This window comes from Vicugna pacos, chromosome 1, assembly GCF_048564905.1.
Source record: "Vicugna pacos chromosome 1, VicPac4, whole genome shotgun sequence".
Lineage (NCBI taxonomy): Eukaryota > Metazoa > Chordata > Mammalia > Artiodactyla > Camelidae > Vicugna > Vicugna pacos.
Genome location: NC_132987.1, coordinates 46,310,526 through 46,335,836, shown reverse-complemented (window position 1 = coordinate 46,335,836; position 25,311 = coordinate 46,310,526). Strand labels below are relative to the sequence as shown.

Here is a 25,311-nt window from a genome sequence, read left to right as displayed (position 1 = left end):
AATTAGTTTTATTTACCACTCTTCCTACCACATTTGAGCTTCTGTTTTTAGTTATCCTGATGGTTTTACCTATTTTCCTGAATCATATGCTAATATTACTCTTTACTAATTTATAATTTTAAAAAATCTATTAACCTTGTGCTACAAAGATGAATTTAGTTCATAAACAGTCATCAACTTTTTATTTCTTTATCCCAAACATAGTTATAAATGCTATTTTTAGTTCCTGTGTATCTTTAAATATTTATCTTTAAAACTGTACAAATACCTAAACCTTTTAGTTATATTAATTATGGATTATATCTCAATTTTTCTGCAATGTAAGATGAACACAGTAGTACCACTATGCTTTTTCCATCACCAAACTACTCTTACTTTCATATTAACAAGACTCCTATTATTTACATTCTATTATACAACCACAATTTATTCATATATAGGTTTATTCTAAAAGTAAACAGCATGTATGACATTTTGACTATGTAACTATTGTTCACTACAGAGCCAAATCAGCTGTCAGAATTGTAATGTTTCTAGCCAGTAAGACATATAACCCCATTCCACTCAAAAATACTATTCATATAGATTTTCCTTTCTTACTTACTGATCAAAATCAAGATACAATTTAATCAGCTTCATATTCTGACCATGCTTCACTTTTGGTTTTAGTTTTGTTTTTCCAACCTGGAAATTTCTCATTTTTCCCCCTCCACCTTATTGAGCAGAGAAACATTTTCTGTCTTCATGATATTCCAAATATCTGTTAGCTTATTACTTGATCTATTCATTGCTTGAAATGGATTCCATTCTTAAAGTCCACTGATTTCACACTCTATTTTAAATTGGAGACTTCATATTTGAAACTAAAAATTTCTTATATGCACTTTGGGTTTCCCTAGTGTTTCTAGGAAACACTTGCATTTGATTTTGATCTGTACCCTTTCAGACGTGGCTCTTTCTGCTTCTAACTGGACTCTTTGCTTTTCTGGATGGCTGTACAGCCACACTCCTCTTCCCTGTTTTCTCTACCCTTCTGAATCAGTCACTGTTTCCTGGATTCCACATCATCCTATATGTTGTTTCTCTCCTCATTTGGATGAGTAACATCTTAAAGTAGTTCTTTAATAATATATCCATGAGAGGTAAGCTCTGTGAGTCCATGCGATAGAGGGGTCCTGATTCTGTTTGCCTAACTGGTTGACAGATTGACTTAATTTTGTATTCTAGGTTGAAAATAATTTTCTCTAAAATCTTTAAAGGTTTTTTTCCCATTTTCTGCTACAATACTGAGTTGCTGATGTGATTCTGATGCCAGTCCTATTTTAATCCTTTTGTAGAGATTATGCTTTTAATTACATAGTTTGTTTTTAATCTTTGGAAGCTTTTAGGTTCATTATGTTTCTTCTATTTCTAACATAACATTTAGGAATAATTTATTAGAATAGGATTACTAGAGAAAGGCCAGCCATATACATGATTAATGTAAGAAAACTACCTACATTGTGAAATTTCAGATGTGCCTAAAAGTCTGCATGCTCTTCCACTTTTACAAAATTTTCCAGTTTTGACCAACCATGGTACATAAAAATGCCCATAATTGAGTCATTTATTTGGAATAAGACACAAATATTTTCAAAGGTTCCATGAAAATATCCCAATTTAAAAGAATAGGTTAATTCATTAACATTTGTTAAGTGCCTTGGCCAGTGCAGTAGGCACTGGAGATACATTGCCAAATAAAAAACTATTTTTCCCAATGAGAAGCAACTTCAAACATTTATACACAATAGTTTTTTTATCCACCAAGGTTCTGAGAAACTAGTATATAGTGGTCAATCAAAATAAGGTCTTAGAATGAGGAAGGCAGACAAACGAATAGCCTACTGGTAGAAAAAGTTGGAGGACTTGACTCAAGGTCCAGCTCTATGAATGAAAGAGGAAGTGCATAGTGGAAGTTAAGGGAATAAACTCTAAAATCAGACTGCCTGGCTTCAGATTTCCACTTAACTTTACGTGGCCATAAAAATCTACTTAAACTTTCTAACCAAGAGATGGGTTTATTAATACAATAAATACAACAAAACATTTAATATAATGTCTATTACAGAGTAGCCATTCTATAAATGTTAGTAATAATAATATAATAATAAATATTGTTGCTGCCATTTAGTAACTGTTCAATCTTGACCAAGGGACTGAACCTCTGATCATTAGCACTGTCATTGGACAGCGGAATCGATGATTCCTATGTGACAAAATTTCAAATAAGTATGTTGTGTGGAATATAAATCTCTTCATAAATGGTTGTCATCGATAGTACCCACGTGCCAGCGTAAATTCGTCAGCGGTAATTTTTTAAGCTCACATTTCAGAAGCACTGTTAGACGGGTACGAGGCTTGTGGTTACATTATCACTATCAAAACCACACCACTGAGGGTGTTACAGAGATGTTCCATCAAGGCAGTAACACCCACACTCCAGGCCTTCACACACTGTTGAATAAAACTATCCAAACAATCCATGTAACCTCAAATGTGTTTCAACTTATAAAACATTGAGTCATTAACCTTAACAATGTCAGTGTGCTCCTACTACAAACTCAACTAAATGGGTGTCCAGAGGAATATTTAAGAGTACAATTCATGGAAAGCATTACCAAAGCCTGATGGGGGAATGACCCTTGAGTGTGCAGTGAAGGACTAAGTAACTCGAAATGGCGAGAAAGAAAGTAGACGTATGGAAGGAAAAGGCTCCACACATGAGGATATGCCGTCTCTGTTCTCAGAGTAGCCAATGCCGAGCAGTAGGAGGTGAGCTGAACCGTCTGTCGGCCTGTGGGGTAACAGGGAAACTTCCATACTGGGAGTCCTGTTATTTGTCTCGTGACTGTCACTTAATAGGAGTTTGACCTCTGTCTCAGTCTCCTTGTCCACAAGAAGGTCAAATGATCCCTACCTAAACAGCACTGAGGTCATTATAGGAGACAAGGAAAAAGGCCTTGAATGATACAGAAAACAAAGAAACCAAGGTTATTATTAACATTAAGAAAGTGGAAATACCTGAACCAAATACCAGCTTTTCTCATGTTCACACACTGCTTCTCGTTTCAGGCTTTAAGGGATCAAGTAGCATTTAAAAATATCTTAGACTATTTTTTGGACCCAACTGTGGTGTTAGAGGGAAAAATCCTTACTGGTCACAATCCTCTGATATTGTGTGATGGGTAACAATCTTTTCATTCTGCTGTGTCATTCGCTATGCATGTATTTTATTCTTATAGGGTCACATAGGAGAGGGAGATCATTTAAGCCCATTTCTTCTGCAAAGTTTTGGTAATTTGTTAAATATTTAGTATCTAAGAGCATTAAAACTAATCAGGCTTGACATTATCTGTAGATATTAGCTATTTTAATATGCCCCTCATTTTGACTAACAGACAGAAAACAGATAATATACATACACCCATATATGTACATACAGACATGTATTTAGATATGTATTGATACACACAGGCACACAGAGATGGAAACAAGGTAGTGCTCATGTTTTTGAATAGCATGGTTCTTCAAAGAAGATACTACAAATATCTGTTCATTATAGCATAATTAGAGCTAAAGTTTACTGAGCATTTATTATGTGCCAGGAAATACACAAACCTCTCTCTCTCTAAATGTAGATATTGATCTCTCTATAATCCAGTGATTCTCAACTGTGGATGAGGGGGCATTTAGCAATATGTGGAGACATTTTTGGTTGTCATAACTGAGAGGAGGATCACTATACTGGCCTTTAGGAACCAGAGGCCAGAGATGTTGCTCAAAATTCTTCAAAGTACAGGACAGCCCCCTACAACAAAGAACTGGCACAAAGTATCATAGTGTTCAGGATGAGAAACCCTGATAATCCTGACATAATATTCAATGTAACCATGAGATGGGTAACATTATTACTCTCATTTTATAGATAAGAGTATAGCTCCAAGAAATTGGCTTGCAAAAGGTAACAAGCCAATAAGAAACAAGTTTGAGATGCAAATCCAGAGAGCCTGACTCCAAAAACCACACTCTTATGCATAAACTTATTCCTACTAACAGATCTTAACAGCATTTCATACTTTAGCTGGAATTAGATATGTTCTTACAATGCTGATTAAGTATGAGACTTCACAGAAAACCTCACCTTTGATGTCCATAGTAGGGTTTTTCCCTAACAGATTAATGGAGTAAAAGTCCCAAACAAAAGGGGAAATGAGCAAATTGCTGATAAGGATTCAGTGATTCAAAGTTCAAGTATGTTGTACCCTTTGCTTTCATAGAGATGGGAAATTTGCTTTGAAAAGTGCTAATGAGAGTTGAAAGTTACCTTCAAGAAGTTATGCATATTTCAAAAGAAATAAAAGTCATTATGCATTCTCTCTAAAGAGGATACAATCTCAAACTGTCAAACCCTAAACTCTTCTACATATATTACATATAAATGTCATCTTTTAAAAACCTCTTTCCAGTTTTTCTTCTAAATTAGCTTAGTGGGCCATGGTATTACAGTGTGTTGGTCTGGCCTGTGAATAATGTGACAGGTAATTTTTCTACTTCTTCTTGCCTGTAGTTAAGTTTGACTGAAGATATGGAAAACAACTTTTATGACTTAGGTGGTAAAAATAAATGTTCTGTAAGCTGTACAGAGCTAGGTTCCGGACAGTCAGCATAAAATATTGCATACTGAATTTATAACTGCCAATAAATAATTTTTAAAAAACTAGGGACATTTTATACTAATGTACACTAAAATATTTTCTCAAAGCAAATTGATAATCTTAGCAATAATCTCAAAATACCTGTCATATTACTGCAAAGTATGTTTCTCAACATCAAGAATGTATTCTACTTGGATGTGTTCAAAAGATGAATACAGCAAATAAATAACATTCAAAACTGGCTAACACTAATTTTAAGGACTCATTCTCTGTGATAAAGAGCTGGCAATACTTGAAAAATGTCACAGAAATAAGAATCTATTCTTATCTCTACAACAGATAAGGACACATCTTCTGCAAGAGACCATGATTGCAAACAACATGAAAATTCTCTCCAAGATAGTATAATTTAGCTTCGTTTAGTTTATAATGATTGTGATTAAATCTAAACTATTATGAGCAAGCCACCATCTGGAACCACAGCAAATCAAGATTCTATTTTCTATGATGACCAATCACAGAAAGCTTATGCAGACTTCTACTTTGCAATATTGTATAGTAATGTGATTAGATAATCATGCAGATCAATGAACCCAGCTAACTGGAACATAAACAAATGTACAGTGTGTCACTTGGAAATACTTCAGTATTTTATCAGGGCCTCCTCACCCAAACTGCTAAAGTTATTTTAAAAGAACAGGATTGAAATTTGATATCAAGCATTCTGAATCCACACAAAAAGCTAGAAAAGAGGGAATGGAAAAGTTAGACATTTTACATGTAGTTTGTAGGGATCAAACGAACACTTTCAGGAGTAAACAAATAGCAACATAGTCAAGTAAGAACCTACAAATTGATTTCCTTAAAAAAAATCTCTGCAGTATATATAAAGTTGATATCTTACTGTCTGTTTTGGGTTGAACTGTATCTCCTAAAAAGATTTTAAAGTCTTAATCCCTGGTGCCTCTGAATGTGACTTTATTGGGAAATAGAGTCTGTAGATGATCAGGTTAAGAAAAGATTATTAGGGTAAGCTCTAATCCAATATAATTGTGTCCTTATTAAAAGGGGAAATTTAGACATAAAGACAGACACAATGAGAAACCCACATGAAGACTGGAACTAGGCTGCCACAAGCCAAAGAAAGCCAAGTGTTGCCAGCAATCCACCAGAAGCAAAGAGAGAGACAAGGAACGAATTATTATTCAGAACTGCCAGAAGAAACCAACCCTATCTACAGACACCTCAACCTTGACTTCTAGCATCCACAATCATGAGACAATATGTTTTTGTTGTTTAAACCACCAAGTTGGTGGTATTTTGTTATGGCGGCCCCAAGAAACGAATCCACTGTTTCAATACGGATTCATCTATTTCACGGTACTGTTTCATGGTTCTATACCCTCGGTATAAATGCAGTATGTAGAGGCTACACAGAATCTGTAGCCTCAACTAGCATAAACTACTATTAGGGAAAAAAAAAAGAATGCAAATTACTTCAAGGCATTACCCTGTTAGATGTCATGTGAATAATAAAAAGCAATAGTTGTGTTTTAGGGAAAGACTGTATTACTTGCAGGACCATTAAGACTTGTTCACTGGAAAATGTGCAAAGTTGTTAAGCAAAGGAGAGGAATGGGGAAAATGGGCATAATCAAAGCAGCTTTTTAGGAGGTTAGTTTCTGAGCAGTTTGCAGGATGAAATGGTGGGCAGAAAGACTCCAAATTAGGAAACAAAAGTCCAATGTGCTGGAATAATGAATGGCATGAATTAAGCAACAATTGTTAGAGATTAAATGACAGCAATGAAATACATTATCAGAAAAAAATAAACTGAACTCAGCAATTGAGTGGTTGGCAAAAATAGGAGTCAGAATAATTGAGTGGGGTGTGAAGAAGAAAAACAGTCTGCAGTAATTTCAAGAATTAGAGCTTGGGTGGATGGGCATGTGGCTATGTTCTGGTCAGGTAGTATTAAGTCTGGATTCCGAATTAAAAGGATGTTGTCATACAGAAATGCCTTTATAAATGAATGATTCCAGGAGATGACACTGAATATTACTATAGAAGAACTGCACACACTTGGGGTGCTGTCACTTCAACCTCCAGAGAGGCACAGGGGTTTGCAGACTTGTAAGACCTGCTCTCTTTTGATTTTTCTCTGATTTATCAGCTGACAGGTACAGGATCAGATTTTATTTTCCCCCCATAGCATTCTTCAGATTTACTTTATCTATGGTGTGTGCCTCTGTATTTCATAAAGTATCCAAGAATCTATGGCAATGTTAAAATATTTTAAAATATATATGTAAATTCTAAGAAAATAAATATAATGAAAATTTTAAATGAATCACTCTGTCTGCTGTGGCTCAGATACCTTACTATCTATAAAATCAGTTGGCATTGAGCCTTGGCTTCTTTTTATTGCCATTTGTTTGTTTATGCTCATGCCTCTGTGCTCTAAACAGATTATGAATCCCTTGAGCACCATGGATTGTATCATAGCTTTATCTGCTCTCAATGCATAGCATAGTGTTCTGCACAGAGTTTGTGCTCAATTAAATTTAATTGATGATGATGATGAATATTTTTAAGGAAAAGAGGGCTTAAATTCCTTTCCTGTTACTATTATATATTTGTGTCTTTCCAAGATTTCGCCTCTCTGAAATATTTTTCACAAACATAAACAAATCTAACAAATGTTTTTAGAGAAACTTCTAGGCCTATAAATCTGGTATTTCTTTTGGCATCAGAATTATAGCTATTGTTTAAAATAAGCTAAATTCCATTCTTCATTTTCAGAAGAATGCTTTCTATTACATATGAAAACACAGACAGAATCCAATAATAAAACAGATAAAAATAGAGATATCATGAACAGCATTGAGATTCGGAAAGCGATACCTTCCACCTCCACCCTCACTCCCACCCACCACCCATCCACCCATGATGAAGTGTCGTTTCTCCTGTGGCACCTCTTGAAAAATGACATCAGAGAATGATAGAGTGCAATGTGGGACAAGTCTATTTTTCTGTTGCCTTACAGGTTAATCATAGTGTAGTAACAGCACCAGCTATTTGAAGGGGTGGCATGCCCACTAGACAGAGACATTAATCATGCCCTGGGCCTCTTAACAACCTGCACCCCCCTCCCCATCCCTAAGCACACACATATACCTGTGTTCAGTACTAAAAGCAAATACATACAACTTTTAAATTATGACCTTGGAATCATTAAACACTGATTTATGTACATGTTTAACTCCAGTTCTTTCACTGTCCCCTCTCTCCCACCCTCTTAGGAACTATGATGACCTTGTTGAAGGAATCAAATATGCTACTTCCTTGCAACAGTTTGGAATAATATATTCAGACTTTTATAAGGCAATCTCTGACACCTGTCAACCTAGTTGTCAGACACTTTCTATTTTCCAGCTTCAACACGCCAAGTGCTTTAAAGCTCCTTGAAGTTCAGTTTTCAAAATGTGAGTATGTTGATCTGCAGAAAGATTCAGGCCTCTGAAAACCTGAACAAAGACTCCTTTAAGAATATCATCCTGGGATGGATTATTAAATTAATTACAAATTTATAATGTCTTAGGGTAGATCCTCCAGTTAACATATGTGCCATATTATTTCTGTTTTTATACCATGGAGAGGATTTAATAATTTTGATCAATGCTAATATGTTCATTTCCAAATACAGAGTCTACATTGGATATCCTTGCAAAATATTTTAATAACTCAGTAAATTAATATTGAATAAATTAATATAAGATAAATCAATTAAAATAATGGATAGCAAATTTACCAAGCACACGGGTAAAGATTTTTTTTAAATGCACACCGTTGGCAAGAGTGAGATTAAAACACATGCTCTTCCTTCAAGGTTTGAAAATGGACCACTATTCAGCAAAGTCTTTTCAGCCTGAGGTTGAAAATATTCATACTTTAACCCAAACTTTATGACTAGAAGTGTACCACAGAAGAATCAGTGAGAGGAACAAATACCAAGTTTAAAAATGTTCCACAGAAGATTACCTATCAGCACAGAACAATGCAGATAAACCTAATATCCAATAGTAGGCAAATAGCTGCATTAATTATCATACAATTATATTATGGATTATTATGTTCTATGATGATTTTAATATATTATTAAATTTGTTTTGCCAATACTTCGCTGAGGATCTTGACATCTATATCCATCAGAGATACTGGTCTATAATTTTCTTTTTTTGTAGTGCCTTTGGTTTTGCTATGAGGATAACAGCGGTCACACAGAATGAATTTGGGAGTGTTCCCTCCAATGGATTATTATTTTTTAAAACAATATGAGAAACTACATTATCTTAAATAAATAAGAACAATATATACACAGCATGATCAACATTTGATGAAAACAGGAAGGAAGAAAAGAAGGAGGGAATTAAGGTTTGTAAGTACACAGTACCTATAATCAAAGTACTAATTAAAAAACAGTGTCCATCTACAAATGTAAAACTATCAATAACTATGTTTCAAGCAAAGAGTAGAACTATTATGCTTTCTGATATAATATTTTATTGATATTATGCTACTTGGCAGGTTTCTCTTTGCAAGATATAACCAAAAGGACTGTTGCTACTAATAAAATACAAGAAAACTGATTTAATTCTGACTAAATTCTTAACCAACATTACTTTCTTTCCAGTTTTCTGACTTGAGTTTTAGTTCAGAATTTACATTTCTCTCATTAAGAATCAAACACAGAAATTCTAATGGTCCTCTGTTAAAAAAACATCCAAATATATTACTTTTGCTCAAAATATTTTGGTTTGCATACACACTACTTGGGGCTCATCACATATTCACAGTTTTACTTCTCAGAGTAGCACGTGGTCATAATCTTTAAAATGGAATAGATGGCAGAGAGCATTTGAAACCTGCCCAGAGGTTCCATCATGTATTCCTTTGATTAGAAAGTGTTCTAAAATTAACTCTTGCTTTACAATACATCTCCCAGACATGCCTCCTTAACTGAAGATTCTTTATTTTTACACCTCTTTAGGCTTGAAATTTTGGAGCATATTGTCAGTCGTATTCTGGAAGTAATTTGCTGTATTAAGTACCTCATAGCCTCAAAGTCACAGCCACTGAATAGCAACATCTTTTAGAATCCAAGTCAGGTCAATACCCAGCTGATACTGCCAATGATCCTATAATAATTGGTTCAGTCTCAAGTTTTCTTAGCAACTAATCTTAGTTAACAGACTCAAGGCGTTTATTTAAGAATATTTATCTGTCCTACACCACGACTTTCTATAGTTTGGCATACCCAGTGTTCTAGTATATAGTCATTTGTATTTCCAAGGTCTTTGCATTTTATATCAACACAGACAGATGACTCCAATCAGGTTCCAGGACTTTCTTTCTAGATCAAGCTCTCACTACCCTGAGCTCTAGAATCTAAGAATTCCCTGCTCAGATGGTCCCAGATCTGCTTCCAGGGATTGGGCAGCCCTCTTTTTCAGGTCCGTCATTTCCAGGGAAGACTGTGCTTCCAGCGTGTGGCCACAGCAAGTAAGTGAGGAGAAGCTACTTATGGGCGTGATGACTGTGCGTAGAATTGCAGACCAGGGTGTCCACACACATGCACAAAGGCCCCTTATGGTGTGAGACAGAGTCAAGGTAGGCAGAAAAAGAAGAGTATGTCAAGGGTCAAGGGGCAAAGACTGGGGATCAGCTCTTCCCTGTCACCCCACTTTGGCATAGGATTCTCAGGCGTCTGAGGACATTAAATTCAAACGTTTCTTCCTGATAACTAGACATGTATTTGTCAAACCAGAAGGAAAAGAGCATTTTTATTTAACAGATATTTTTAGTTTGATTTATAATAATTAACCTAGTATTTAGCCATATGGTATTATGGCCTCCATTTATACAATTGCCTCATCGTGTTAGGAAAAAGACTTCACTTATAAGCAAATTAAAGACATCAAGTTGGCTGAAACAGGCTAAATTTGAGCATCAACCAAAAAACAAAGTAAATAGACTGGGGAAGCAAACAAAGTGGGAGTAGAAAAGTACACAGAAAAGGCAAGAGATTAAAAAGAAGGAAAGGCTACAAAGAGTAAGAACATGTGTGCAGGAAAAGGTGAGAGAAGCCAGACTGAAAAAGAGAGGGAAGAGAAAGTTGAGGAAAGAAGCGAGAGAAAGAACAGAACATACAGAAAAGGAGTTTAGAAGAGCTACAGACAGAAGTGAACAGCTGCGAGCAGGGAGGAGTCAGTCTGTACTCACTCTTCTTAACTCCTTCAGTCAAATATGGAATCCCTCTAGGCTTCTACTTCCTCTTACAACAGAGAAACGGATTAAACTACCTGGGGTCAATGATCAGTGTTTCTTTAAAGGTCAGTGAATCTATGAGTGCTTCTTTTCAATCAGTCCGTCAGACAGTCTGGGCCAGACACATCGCTGGACCCAGCACTCTCAGGGGACCATCCTCTCACCAAAGAGGCTCCTGATCTCATTCTGACCACTTGGATTGTCCAAAATCACCCGTGAAGAGATGAGAGTCTGCAAACCAAAGACAGTCAGTGGAGTCACCATTACTAACCTGAGCCATGTGCCCAGACAGGAAGAAGTACTTTGAATGTAACCTTAATATTTTGCCATGATCAATGTCCTAATCTAATTTTATTGTTTCAAAGACTAGGTCCCAGCAACACTGACACAAATTTTCTTAAATCCAACTTTCATGTACACACACACACACACACACGTCATAAGTTAAAAATTCTCTAAACATGGAATATGTGTAAAATTTCTAATGTTCTGATAAGAATTATCAATAAATAAAAATAAAGTGATGAGATTTAAAGAAACTGAAAATGACCTTGTGCATAAAGCTACAGTTATTTTTTCCTACATTGCCCACATATCAGTACCACATAAACACTACACTATGTAGACTTAAAATGTTCTTCACTGATAAGAGAAAATTGGGTCAGAATAATTTCAATGCTAAAGCTATTGACAAAGAGACTGTAGAAATCAAAACACTAATAAATACTTCGTTCCCTTTTAGAATTTTCTCCATTCATTTAAAATCACAGGGACGTGAGCATCGTGAAAGGAGTCTGAAGACAACTACAGCTCTCTGGAGACGAACATAAAAGCCAGAGCTTTCATGAGGAAGCAGTAGCAATCTTTACAAGCTAAGTGGCCTTGGCATCAATTGTGTTTTCACTTTTTATGAGACTCCAAGGCCATTGTTGTTGCTTTCCTTGTAGTTTCGATAGAAACATTTACTTATTAAAAAAAAAAAACAGATAAAACTATAAGCCTCTGTGTGATACACAATAAGCTATGAAACAGATGTAGAAGACCTGAAACTCCAGATGCAACTGAAGTTGGATGAAGAAGTTGTGGAGAGACAGGGGAAGGAAATTCATTCAGGCCACAGCCACCATCCACAGCTATGTGAGCCCTAGATATGCCATTTCCTTTTGCCGGTTACAGTTAGAGCATATGGTTACCAATACTGCTCTTAACATTTTAATTATTCATTTAAAAAAGTCATCTAAATTAGTCCCCGAAATGGTTTTGGATGTCAAAATATTCTACTTAAAGGAATGTGGCATTATCATTGAAATTAGAAGAGACAAACTTATCCATCTCCTCATCTTCCAAAATTACCTTGGAAATAAAATGACGAAACAGGGGACGGACTAACACAACATATTAAAGCTACAAGCCTTCATATTAAATGCATAATTAAAATATCATGTTACAAAGGAAACAACAGATGAGCGAATCATCTTCACATCTTTATTTTTTAAACTTAGGAAACTAATTACTTATGTTTAGAGTAGTTAGATTTTACCCTACCTTTCTTATCATGCTTTTTAATCCATTCCCTTATTATATTTGTTTAAAATGTAAATTCTGGATAGCTTAGACTCTAATTATAGACTCTATTTGTTTTGTAAAAGAATACAGAAACTACTGTAAGTGAACATTAATATCAGTTTTGCCATTACGTGTAAATTATGGCTCATTTTAAATTCAGTTAAGAAATCTTACCCACTTCCAGCTGTTCCTTAACTTTGAAAGTCATCAAAGCTGAAATATTTAGAACCTTTGCAAAGGAAACTATGAAAAATAGGAATGAGTACCACAGCATTATACACTGCATTCTGGAAGCAGTGGGAGATGGAAAGCATTTCAAAATGACGTCATGGGGCTGAGCCAAGATGGCGGAGTAGAGGGACTCACAGCTCGCCCTCTCCCACAAATGCACCAAGAATTACATCTACAAACCCACTGAATCACACAGAACACCTACTGAACTCTGGCAGAGTGTCTCTTGCTTTGAAATACAGGAGGAGTCTCACAAAATCCGATAAACAAGTTCATACTGTACAGGACAGGGAACTGTATTCAATGTCTTGTAGTAATTTATGGTAAAAAATATGAAAAGGAATATATGTATGTTCATGTATGACTGAAGCATTGTGCTGTACACCAGAAATTGACACAATGTTGTAAACTGACTATACTTCAATAAAAATACATACATTAAAAATTAAAGTAAAACGACTTCATTTTATCTTAAAAACCTTGAGAAACAGCCTAAGCATAGGGAAAAGAGCCCAGAAACCTGGTGCTAGAGTGCCAGGTTTGAATCCAAATTCCATCACTTAATAGATGTGTCATATTGGCCAAGTTACCTGACAGCTCTGTGCCTCAGTTTCATCTTTAGTGAGAGAAGTAATACTAGTACCTTCCTCATAAGTACCAGTTATAAGTACCTGAATTACATTAAATGCATTAGTAAGTTTAAAGGATTTAGAACAAAACAATATCTACCACAAATATTACACGAATAGTTGTTAATATCATTTTCCTTGACACTACTGTGCCTCTGTCCATCACTTCACCCTACATTAGAAGCCCTCTTAGCTGGTATGATTTGTCCCAGTGATTGGCAGGATAATTATCTAGAAGCCAGTTCAAATAAGTAATCAGTAAAACAACAAACAAAAACTACATATAAAATGTCATATGTTAATTTAAAACCTGTGTGTGCATGTTTATTGGCCAATATTTTGATGTACAGCTAAGGCCTTTTCTCTGATACTGATCTGTTAAACAAAGGTCCATTCTTTCTTTCTTGTCCTATATATTACCTACATTTCAAGTTGCCTTCTATTTAAAATGGAGTTATGAAAGATGTTTTTGAAGTATACTGAGCACAGAATGCATCTAGATGACTACAATTTCCCCCATCTTTGAGAGTTGTCTGGTCCATTTTATATCAATTCTTTATTAGCAACTCACCTTTCAGAGTGTAATCAGTGTAGGTTTGTAAGAAGTCATTTTTTTATACTGATGACTTAAAATTTTATCTAACAATTAAATTACCTAACTATTAAAAACAAATACAAAGGGCACATATAGACCTGAGAATAGAGTGGACTCCAGGCAAGTATACCACTGAAAGCGAGAACAAAGCATGAAAAAGTCAGAAGGATCTCACCACGATGAGCTTCAGGGAGCCTTGAGCACTAGTCATTGTGTTTCAAGGGAATGAAAATCGTCAGTGAATCCCACAAATCGGTTAAGTGGAAGTCTGTTTAGAGAATGTCTGCTGTACTTAATTTTTTTATCGTTTACATGTCTGAGTCCCAATCTAGACTGTGACCCCTATGAAGGAATGAGGGCATGATTTACTCATCTTTGTATTTCTAACAAAGTGCCAGATCACAGCAAGTGCTTAATAGCTGCTGGCTAAACTAATAAATGTGTTAAAATTAACCAATATCTGAATAAATCACATCTGGAGTTGCCCTACGTTCTTAACTTAAATGTTGTCAGATTTATAACTTGGTCTTTCATTAAACCCATTGTAAGTACTGAAATTATCACAAACTTCGTGATGAAAAAAGTCCCATCATAACAGAGATGATCACAAAATAATCCCTGAAAATAGTATTAGAGTTAAAATATACTGTTATGCTATACGTTTTGATCCACTGATTACAGGCATTCAGAATAAATGTTCTTATTTAGAGGTCCAAGCAAGGACAAGCGCTTGGGGAAATCTGCCCTTCTTGCAGCCATTTCAAAATATTAGGCAATTTGAAATATGATCTTTTGAATTACCCATTTGAGTCTTAAGAGTTTCTCCATTCTTTGGATTTCCAATATCTGTCTCATATTTCAATTTCTTGTGTTTACTCCTCAGGCTCTTGGAAGCATACGGCAGCTTTAATAGCCCTCCCTCTGTGACAGGCATTTCATATACTGTACAATCAAAGCTTTTCAAGTCCGCTCTATAACTGCTGATTTGTTGATTGGGGTTTAACCTTCTCTTTTAAAAGAAGGCTTCTAAGAAGCAGAATTCTTTGTAGTCACAGTTTATGAGAGTGTTATATTCCCTACTTCATGTTGTTTGTCAGGTGAATGGGACAGCAATACTCAAAGACTACTGGAAAAGATAAACACAGGTTTATACAGAATCACAGTTCAAATCCTTATAATAGGGCAAAGTTGAACAGCTTGTCGGATACTATAAAGAATAAAGCACGGTCACCTTTCAGTATCTTTGGACCGCCACCATGGACAGCGAAATGTGTGGATGATCAAGCCCTTTACATAAAATGGCATAATAAATCCAGTTGGCCTTCCTTATCTGCAGGTTCTTTGTGTGCATACAGGGAACCTACTGCAGAATGGTTTAACCAAGGCCATTTCTCCAAATAGCACCTCTCCAAATGTGATCCAGAGATCCGCAAGGGTCCCTGACACCAAATCTGTTTTCATAGTAATAGTGACACCACATGCCCTCTTCACCTTCATTTTCACTCTACATTCACAAGTGTCCAGGTACAAAATTAATATGCTTTCAGATTCCACATTGAAACTCACCTTTAGGAAACTATGCTTGTCATATTTTAGTGTATTACCAAAGAAAAATGTCCATGATTATATGAAAAGACTATTAGACCAGATTTCATTCACGTATTTCCACCAAAACAACCTATTACAACAGAACAAATGCAGAAATAGATATGAGAATCCAGATGTCTAGTATTCAGTTACATTAAAGAGATTCGCAAAATGTAAAACGGCGCCCCTCGCCTTATTTATGTGTTTTTGCCTTGGGAAATATAATGACCTTCTGTAAAAATAAGTCACTTATATTAATATGTAACAAATGTATTATTGATATGTTAAATTAATAAATGTTATATTTCTTCAGTTTTAAATTCTAATATGGTAAATATTTAAACATAAACAAAAAGTTCTTTTCTTTGGAGTGTTCAATACCTCTAGAGGGCAAATGGGTTTTTAGAACAAAATGTTTGAAAACATTTACTCTAAATGAAAGCAGGTCTGATTTGAAAATAATCATACCACTTACTGTGATCTGAGCTTTTCTTTTTACTAAAGTCACTTACAAAGATGAAGAATACACTGGAGAGAATGCTGCAGAACCCCTCTCCTGCTTCCAGCTGGCAAATTTTGAAGTAGAAAAGGTAAAATCGCATTTCTTAGTTTTGCAGTTATCAGTATGAAACAGATTCTATTAGATACCGCAAAGCATCAGTCCAATTTAAGCACAGTTACACATAATTATTTGGTTCCTTAAGTCAAGAGCTTTTAATTGACTTTTGAACTGTTATTATCTGTTAACATAACAATGACAGTGACTAAGTTCCCCGCAAAGAAATGTAATGACAGAATGATCTCTAGTTTAAATTTTCTTCTACTTAGAACAACAAAACAAAGAATCCACGTGTAAACTCTGAGTTACTTTGCTCCAAAATGTGTCTATGTGTATTGTATCTGTATTGTACAAATCTTTTATCCCATAAAATTAGCTTAATGTTATACACACTACTACATATAAAATAAACAAGGACCTACTGTATAGCACGGGGAACTATATTCAGTATCTTGTAATTACCTATACTGAAAAAGAATCTGAAAAAATCTATAAATATCTGAATTACTTTGCTGTACACCTGAAACTAACCCAATTTTGTAAATCAACTATACTTCAATAAAAAAAATTACCTTAATGTTAAAGTTCACACACACACACACACTCATACTACTGTGTATCAGTTTAATCAGAACTGATATCAAAGTCATCTAACTTAAAAAGAATTAATAAGAGTTTCAAAACACTTAAGCTACCTGGTTTTCATTCACTGAATTACCAGATGATATTGAAACAAATTATGCAAAACCCCCTGCTATATAAAAGCTATAATACTCCTTTATCTCATTATCATCTAAATGTTAAATGCTCCATTATAGAGGTAAATTGGGTTTAAAATAGAATATTTTGAGCAGAAGAGCAAAAAATATGAGGTTAAACAGAGTGAGGAACTGAAGCTTCAAATTGTGGTATAAAGCTTGACAGGGCATGGTTTGATCTCTTGATATACTAAGAAAGCCAGACCCTCTGACATGCCCTATGGAGAGTAAATATACTGATCTGGAACAAAAATTATGTGAAACAGCTGTTAAGTGACAGAAGAAATGTGCATTGGACCACCAGCTTGTCATAAATATTGCACTCTTAATCAGAAGGCATCTGTCTTTTCATTTTCTTTTCAGCAATCTCTGCATTGTATTTAATCTGCTCAGAATGCTTCTCCTAACAGGCGCAACAATGTTTACAAATTGAAAACCTTATTTAAATGAAGCTTACAACTAGAGACGTTTCAATTAACAAGGTGATAGCTTATGAGAAGGAATAATTCTAACATTTGGCAAACCCATAAATTTGTGAAATTTAATTATTAGAAAATTAGAGTATAGATGCCAAGAATTGCTAAAGATGAGAGGTGTGTCAAACAACCTTATGTAATATATTAGCACCCAGAGAAACTACAGGGAAGGTTACTGGGGGGAATGTGGACAAAATTCCAGGAATAGATATTATAAAATGCCATGTTCATCAAAAAAATAATTTTAGAATAGTGTTTCATATGTCCATAAAAAGTGGTGTCTGTGGCACTAGTTTCTTTTCCTACAGGTAATTTTTCTCTTATTATCATTATTCACTTGCTGAAACTGAATATAAGAGTTTCATAATCAATTTTGCTGGATTAAAAAAACTGTCAGATATACTAAGATTTGCATTATAGTCACCTAAATAAATTTTAAATAGATAATTTCTTCAAACACATGAGTATAATTTAGCTTAGAATACATACACAATTTTTAAAGTGAAAGGGACTGTAGAATTACCAACTTTAACTTTTTTACTCAAAATGACGGCAAAGATAGTGAACTCAGTTTCTCCAGCAGCCCAGCAGCTAATATAGTGGACACAAGTCTGGTCAAACATGTGGCCCTTCAGGTCGATCATTCATTTCCTAATTTTTGATTGCAAGGTGTGTTGAAGACATTTTCTTCTTAATATCGTAATTGTAAATCACAATTCAGTCAAGTTTCCTTGGGGAAAAAGAATCCAGTGCATCCAGAAACCCCAGTTTTCAATAAAGCACAGAACAAACAAAAGGTATGTGTGGACAAGATCTTGCCCTTGGGATTCCAATTCGCAGACTTTGGTGTAATAGTCAAGAACGTGGGCTTGCTGTTAAAAGAGGTCTAATGACAAGTTGTCTTGGACAGTCATCAGTTTCATAAGCTTGGATTAAACTATTTGATTTTAAGAGCCATTTCATCCTCAGCCAAAAAAAGAAAAAAATTGTGAATAGTAGTAGGTGACTCATAGGGATACGGTAAATATTAAATGAGATGAGGTACTTTAAAATATTTGTTAATATAAAAATACTTAGCAAAGCAAGTACTCAATAAGTGGTAAGTATTATATTATATATTATATGCATAATATATATAAAATATATTTTAAGTTTAATTGCAAATTCATGAAAAAAGCTCTAATTTCCTCACCTGCTTTACTAGTTGACAGAGAATAAATAGCCTTTATATCATGGATAAAGACTCAGTGTTTCTAATTCCTCTTAATAACTGTATACAAATATCCAGTATAGGTTAACACAGAAAGCAAAGGGTTATTATCAATCTGTGCTTCGGAGAGTTCACCACACAAAATTATCTCATCTCAAGCGTTAAGATTTTTTAAGGGACAAATCCATTTAAAAAATTTTCCACACTAAAGCAATGTAAACAAGGTCATTTGTTATAAAGCATAGATGATTTTCTTTTAATTATGTTTTTGGGGACAAATACAGTAGAAAATGATTTTGATGATGGGAGTTGGACGTTCTGGTATAATCTGAAAACCTGAGTAGCTTCTTCAGACTAAGGCAGTTCTCGGGGCAGCCCTGAGCCCGAGGAGTTTCACAGCGACAGCAGCAACTTCTGGGAAACTGACTGGAATCTTCCTCCCAACCTTCTCCCATTAACACTGCCCACCTTCCAACTGATCCTCATCAAATCCCACCTCCTCAGCCTTAGAACTTTGCTTTTCTTAACAATGAACAAGCTCCTCCCTCCCACTAATATCTTCTTATCTAAGAAAGTTTAGACATCTCCACTAATAGGTAAATCAGACAAGAATGACTATGATGACAGCTGTGGTTGCTGGAGGTCTGACTCCACACCTACTGTTAGCTAAGCCTTTACATGCATAGTCTCATTTAATCCTTATTTATACAGTCATAAGTAAACCAAGGTTCCTCATCTGTAAAATAATTCTGAAAGAAGTTAAATCATCTGCCTAGTAAGTATGAGCCCAAAGTCAAGTATAGTCCCATTCCTATGTCGTATCTAAATTCTTGATTCAAACTCAACCAAAACGAACTAGACATGCATTGAATAAAAGCTATCATTCAACATGTTACATGACAGGAGCTGAAAGGGCTGAAATGAGGCAGGGGATGATAAAAAGATGTTATGAGGCATCAAACAGGAGATTTAAAAATGAGTTCATTTCTTAATATATCAATTTCATCAGTGTATCTATGGGCTTGGTAAGAGAAGATACCTCTACACATGGACCACATTCTTCAACATCAAGAGCATATGGAAATCCAATTTTAAAAAACAGATGAAATCATAATGACTGTATTTGCATAACCCAAAAATTCATCTCATTACAACAGAAGTCACCCAGAGTTTCTCCCTCCATGAATTGTTATTGATCGTTAGCTGTTTGCAGAGGAAGTAAGAAAGGAGGTGAGGGTAGAGGGCTACAGAGAAACACAGAGGTAACTAGTGCAAAAAACTATCAGAAATGAAGAGACTGCATATCTGACATCGAGCCTATAAAAACAAAATTGCAACACAACTTTTCAGGAACATCTGTAATTCAAAAACAAAGCAGGCTTTACTCTCTTTTCCAGCCACAATATGGTTAAAGTAATGATTACCTTAAGCAGGCCACCCCCAGAAGCTTTTAAATAGCTCCCAATAATGCATGCACAATTTGTAAAAGAAGGTAAAATATTGCAAAAAGCTCGGATCTACAGAGAAACAGTTCCTGTGACATAATTCTGAGAAAGAACAAAAGGCTAAAAGTCCAACAGAAGGATGAACACACTTAATTAAGGTGACTCAGGCTTCTCTGATACTCTTTGGGAAAAAGCCTCGTATCCTCACAAAAAAGTAGCACCTTTTCAGGCACGGGAACTACCGACAAACTTTCGGTAGCTAACCCACAAGACTCACATTAATACACCACATGGGAAATGCTTTTTCCCTTGGGCAAGGAGAGGAGGATCTATTGCACCTGTCATCTGTTTCTGTGAATACTGAAGATTACAATTATGTTTTGATGTTAATCCAACAACTGTAAATTTCTTGTTGCGAAGCATGCTGCAAAAATGTGAGTGACAGTATAAATCTTTTTAAATTGATTTCACGACTACTGAAAAGAGCTGATGTTTTCATTCAAATATCCTTACAAAGCCTCTGAACAAGAGTTAACTTTCTAAATGAAGCAGCTTCTTACAGTGTGACCTACTTGGTAAAAAAGACGAATAGCCAGGATAAAATAAAATTCTGTGTGTTTGCTATTTAGTGTGTGTGTGTCTTGTATTTTTAAAAACAATTACCTCTAATGCTTTGATGTCTTCATAAGCAAACCTCACGGTGGGAACTCCAAGATGGTTGATGAAATAATTGGCGTCATCTTGCATCTGTACAGAGCTTATGTTGGTCTCTGGACACTGACCTCTTCTGGAACAGTTGAAATTATTTTTCTGAAAAATATAATTTAAATTGTTAGCACACACTCTGCTTCTCAGGTTATCCCTGAATCAATGCTACTCAAGATGTGGTCCACAAATCAGCAGCATCGATGACACCCATGAACATATTTGAAATACAAATGCTTAGGCTCCAGTCGTGTCCTCCCAAATGGGAACCCTTGAGGATGGAGCCCAGGAATCTGTGTAGCAGCATTCCTCTACGATGGTGATTCTCTTTGAAGTGGGACTAGCACTGCCCTATATTAAGATTTGCTTCCTGATGTTGCTTCAAAGGCATTTTTATCATTGTGAAATAAAAAATTCATGTCTTATGAAAGACAAGAAAAATTTAAACAAAAGTTTCTTCTGCCTTTGATCTCCTCCCCCTCAACTGTGCAGTGTATCTCTGTTATTCATCGAACAAACTTCCCCCATCTGCAGGAATACCTGCTCAACCGTAAAGAGCAGCATTCTCCTGGGATCAACAAGACAACTCCTTAAAATATAATATTCCTTCTTGATCTTGTAAGGGGTCACATGACCCACTAGGATGAAGCTTAGATCTGGATTATGTAAACTGTCAATAATACATTATTTGAGGTACAGCTCTGTCTCAGAAAACTTATAAAACTGCGCCTTGATTTCTAACCACTGACACAGTTCTCAGAGCTTCTGAGATGCTCTTCCAGGTTACAGTCCTCAAATTTAGCTCAAATAAAATTTTCCATTTCTTTCTTAGATTGACTAATTTTTCATTGACAATCATAGATTTATTATAAACTATAATAACTAATTTGAAATATTATAAAAGACTGTTAAATTCTTTAAAAGATTTAGTTTTTTTTTAAGTTTTCCCATAATTTAAAGAACATCTTGGTAGGATCTAATTCTATTCTTAAAATTTTTTTTGAAAACCACGGAAAAAAGGTTGTCCATTTCTTCTACAAAGCATATTCCCATATGTCTTAAGAGTATATGCCAAACACCTTGGGCCAAAGAGAACCACAAAGCCAAGTGCAACCTCTGGGAAAATACAATATGATAGACTATTATTTCTTAAACTAAGAGTTGTCTAGCATGCAAAACAAATGACAGTAGCTTTACAAAGATAAAACAAAACACAACTAAAAAATCAAAAAGCAGTAAACTAGAGAGTTTTATAATTAATACTGATTAAAAATGTCTTCTGCAATAAAACTTCCAAAAAGCTAGACTCTTTCTGAGATGCTGTGGTCTTCAGTGTGAAACGTGGAAGAAGGCCAGTCCCCAGAGCAGTAATCAGGGGGGAAGGGAGACAACAGGCGCCAACTGTGTGCGCAATCCATGTCCGCCACTGAATCAAAACATCGACCCTCAAGCCTGCCCCATGCTGCTTTGTCATGACACAACTTCAGAAACACTTCTAAATGCAAAGTATCAGAAGATTTGGAAAGACACATTTTAATACTCAGAAAGTGAATGATTCTAGCTTCTTTCAACTATAATGCTAGATCTTACAAACATACAGTAATATTTCGATACTTCTCCAATTTTTTGAACTCCTAATAGAAAGAAATTTGCCACAAACTTAAAATCAATTAAGACGGAAAGTCTGTGTGAGTGTTTATAAACTAGAGAAGGTTTCAGCTTAATGCCATTTACAAATATCTTGGGTAATTCAGTACTTCGGAAAAAGAAAGGAAAAAGAGTGTTCTACCATACAATCTAACCAGTAGCAACCTAAGCCTTTTTACGGTGACCCCTTCACCCCCCAATTTTCTTCTTTTGAAAGCCTAATTTTCTGAAAAGAGTTAATATTCTTTCACTCCCTCATATACTCCTGGGGTAAAGACTCTAAAGACTCCTGGAGGTTCTATATCAGCTGGGATAGTTTAGGGTGGGTCTTGATTCTTCCCAAAGACAAGCTACCCCTAAGTACTAGATCACGAAAAGCAAAGAAACTACTTGATATCGTGAGAAATGTCCCAAGTATTTTTGAGAGAGCCAGGTAATGAAGGTACTTGTTTAACTGGAGTAGACTTTTCTCCTAATTGCATTTGAATGCCCTGGGAAGGTAAGATGTCCCCCAGCGTCCCATCACTGTGTCTCACACTCAGCCTGCCTTACTCAATCACATGTACTGAATGGTGGCAGGAAGCATTTAAATTTGTGAAACTGAGGTTTTTGCACTCTTATAATTAATGAGGTTTTGATGGAATCTAGTCTTCTCTCAGATGCTCAGCCAATAAAATTAAAAATTATTTTAAAGTGGTCTACTTTTCCTTTACTGCAGGAACATCTATGTATTTTTGAGACTGCATATGTATCCTAGTCAACATCAATGAATATATAGCTTTGGTTTAATTTTATTTTGTATACATAATTTTTATATCCATTCTAAATATCAGCCATGCTCCTTAGAAATTTTTTCTCTACAGAAGAATGGCATGGATCAAAAACTGACAATTCTAAATTTTACAACATGTTGTCTGTAAAAAAACTTCTAATGAAGTTTTTAAAAATAATCGTGGCTTTAAATTTTGATGCCACTTTTACTCAGTCACCATTGTTATATGATTGCTTCCCTCTGACAAAAAGTATTTATTTCCCATACATGCAAGTTTCTAAGATGGCAGAAATGTCTCACTCCAACCAATCCTCACATTCTCTGTTTGTTCTAATAGTTACAGAAAGCAAGGTTCTTGTTCGACCTCAGTCTTTCACTGGCCCCAGGCATTCTTTCCGAAGCCAGCAGAGATTCTCTTCCAGTCTCCCTGTTCTTGCCATGGCTAATTCCACTGCACAGCTTTAATATTTTCTGTGCATTACATTTCTGTGATTCCTTCCAGCTGCATCATTACTTTTATGTTTTGCATTTTTCAGGCAAATCAAAAGGGTAATATTCAGCCTTCAGAATCACATACCCTAAAACTCTTCCGCATTCTTCCCTCTGCTCTGGTTTGCTTTACTTCACCTGACTAATGGGAAGGTCTGTATTGCCACCTCCATCATATACAAACTCCGTTGTAAACTAAGATCACGACCAGGTGAGCACTACCTAGAATTGTTTAAAATTACACAGTGAAAGGTAAGATCTGTTACACCACATCTGTGGTGCTAACCGGGACTACTTACAGAGGGAGGACAGAGTACAGAATGGTAGGGTCACGAGGCCTGAGTTAGAGCTGGGCCCCGTAGCTGGGAGCACTTGGCTATTGAACCTCATGTCAGAGTTATGCCCAAATCAAGGGTAAAACCTTCAAGAAAGCCAATCCAAGATTGGAGGGCCAGGCGGGACACAGAGTTCCCTGAGGAGCCTTCCTGGGGCCTGCTCCTGGCCTACTAGGTTTCCCTGTAACTCTTGGGGAGGACCTATCTAGCCAGCCCACAGCACATCTCCTCTCTGTCTCTCTCTTTCTCTGTCTTCTCTTCCTTCCTCTGTCCGTCTCTCTTTCTTCGTTTCTCTGGCCACCTCATTTTCTACCACCTACTCTCCTGTGACTTAACCAGCGGTCAGGGGTGGAACCACAGTACCCTCAAGCCTGTGTTTATTTTGTTCTTTTTTTCCTAACTAGTTTCTGAGTAAAATTTAAAAAAGAACCCAATTTTTAGATTGGATTTCTCTTTCCCAAGTCATTTCACCTTGGGACTTTCCTTAAGAGGAGAACATTCCTGGCACAGGAACTCTATCCTCTAAATCTTTTCATTATTCATTACTTTAAAATCTAGGCCAAATTTGCAGACCTTAAGTGATCCTAAATCTGCATTCTGATTTCATGTAATTGTTTCCCACACAGCACTTCATTGGACGGTAATAGCTCCACCCCAGGTAACAGATGCTGGTCTACTCAGCCTCTGTTAAGCACGAATATCTGAGAGGGAAGTGGAAAGAGAAGTTATTTCCTTCATTTCTCTAGAAGATAGCCACCATGGGAAAGCGAAGGTTGGTAACAAATTTGTGCAGGTCAATCACTTTTTAAAATGTATTTACAAGGCTGAGTAAATTCAAACGGAGTATTTCATCTAAGGAGTTCAAATTTTTCTAGTAACACTAAGTGTGGAACATTTTTGCTCCAGTTTCTCAATTAAACAAGTTCAGGCAAAGACCACAGTTATGTCACTTGTTTAATTTCCTACTCCTCATCTGTTGAAGACCTGGGATGAAATTAGCATCTCAGTCCTCAAGCTGCAGAGTATACTTGTAAGCTAAAAGACAAAACCTCACAGCAAATTATTATGTAAGTGAAATATTAAGAGATTAAGTCAGCATTTGCATTAATTGAATAGCAATACCAAGACGCAATGACAGGTTTCTAAAGTATTTAAAAATCTGTTTAACAATTAATTTTATTTATCCCACACTCTGCTTTTGCCTGCATACATAATCATTCTACATACATGAGAAATCTAAGGTGGTTACTTACTCGAACAGCAAGAAAAGTATACCATTCAAAATG

The 25,311-nt window shown here is 35.7% G+C and overlaps 1 protein-coding gene across 6 annotated transcripts in view; it reads right to left on the bottom strand.

Annotated features, from left to right (window-relative positions):
- The window catches only part of NAALADL2 (N-acetylated alpha-linked acidic dipeptidase like 2), a 1,170,852-nt gene that overhangs the window by 185,443 nt on the left and 960,098 nt on the right, over window positions 1-25,311 (bottom strand). For all 6 annotated transcript variants that reach the window (XM_072961150.1, XM_072961146.1, XM_072961152.1 and 3 more), the window contains one exon: window positions 20,741-20,887. In XM_072961150.1, the coding sequence (XP_072817251.1) occupies window positions 20,741-20,887 (147 nt within the window). The remainder of the gene's footprint in view (window positions 1-20,740; window positions 20,888-25,311) is intronic.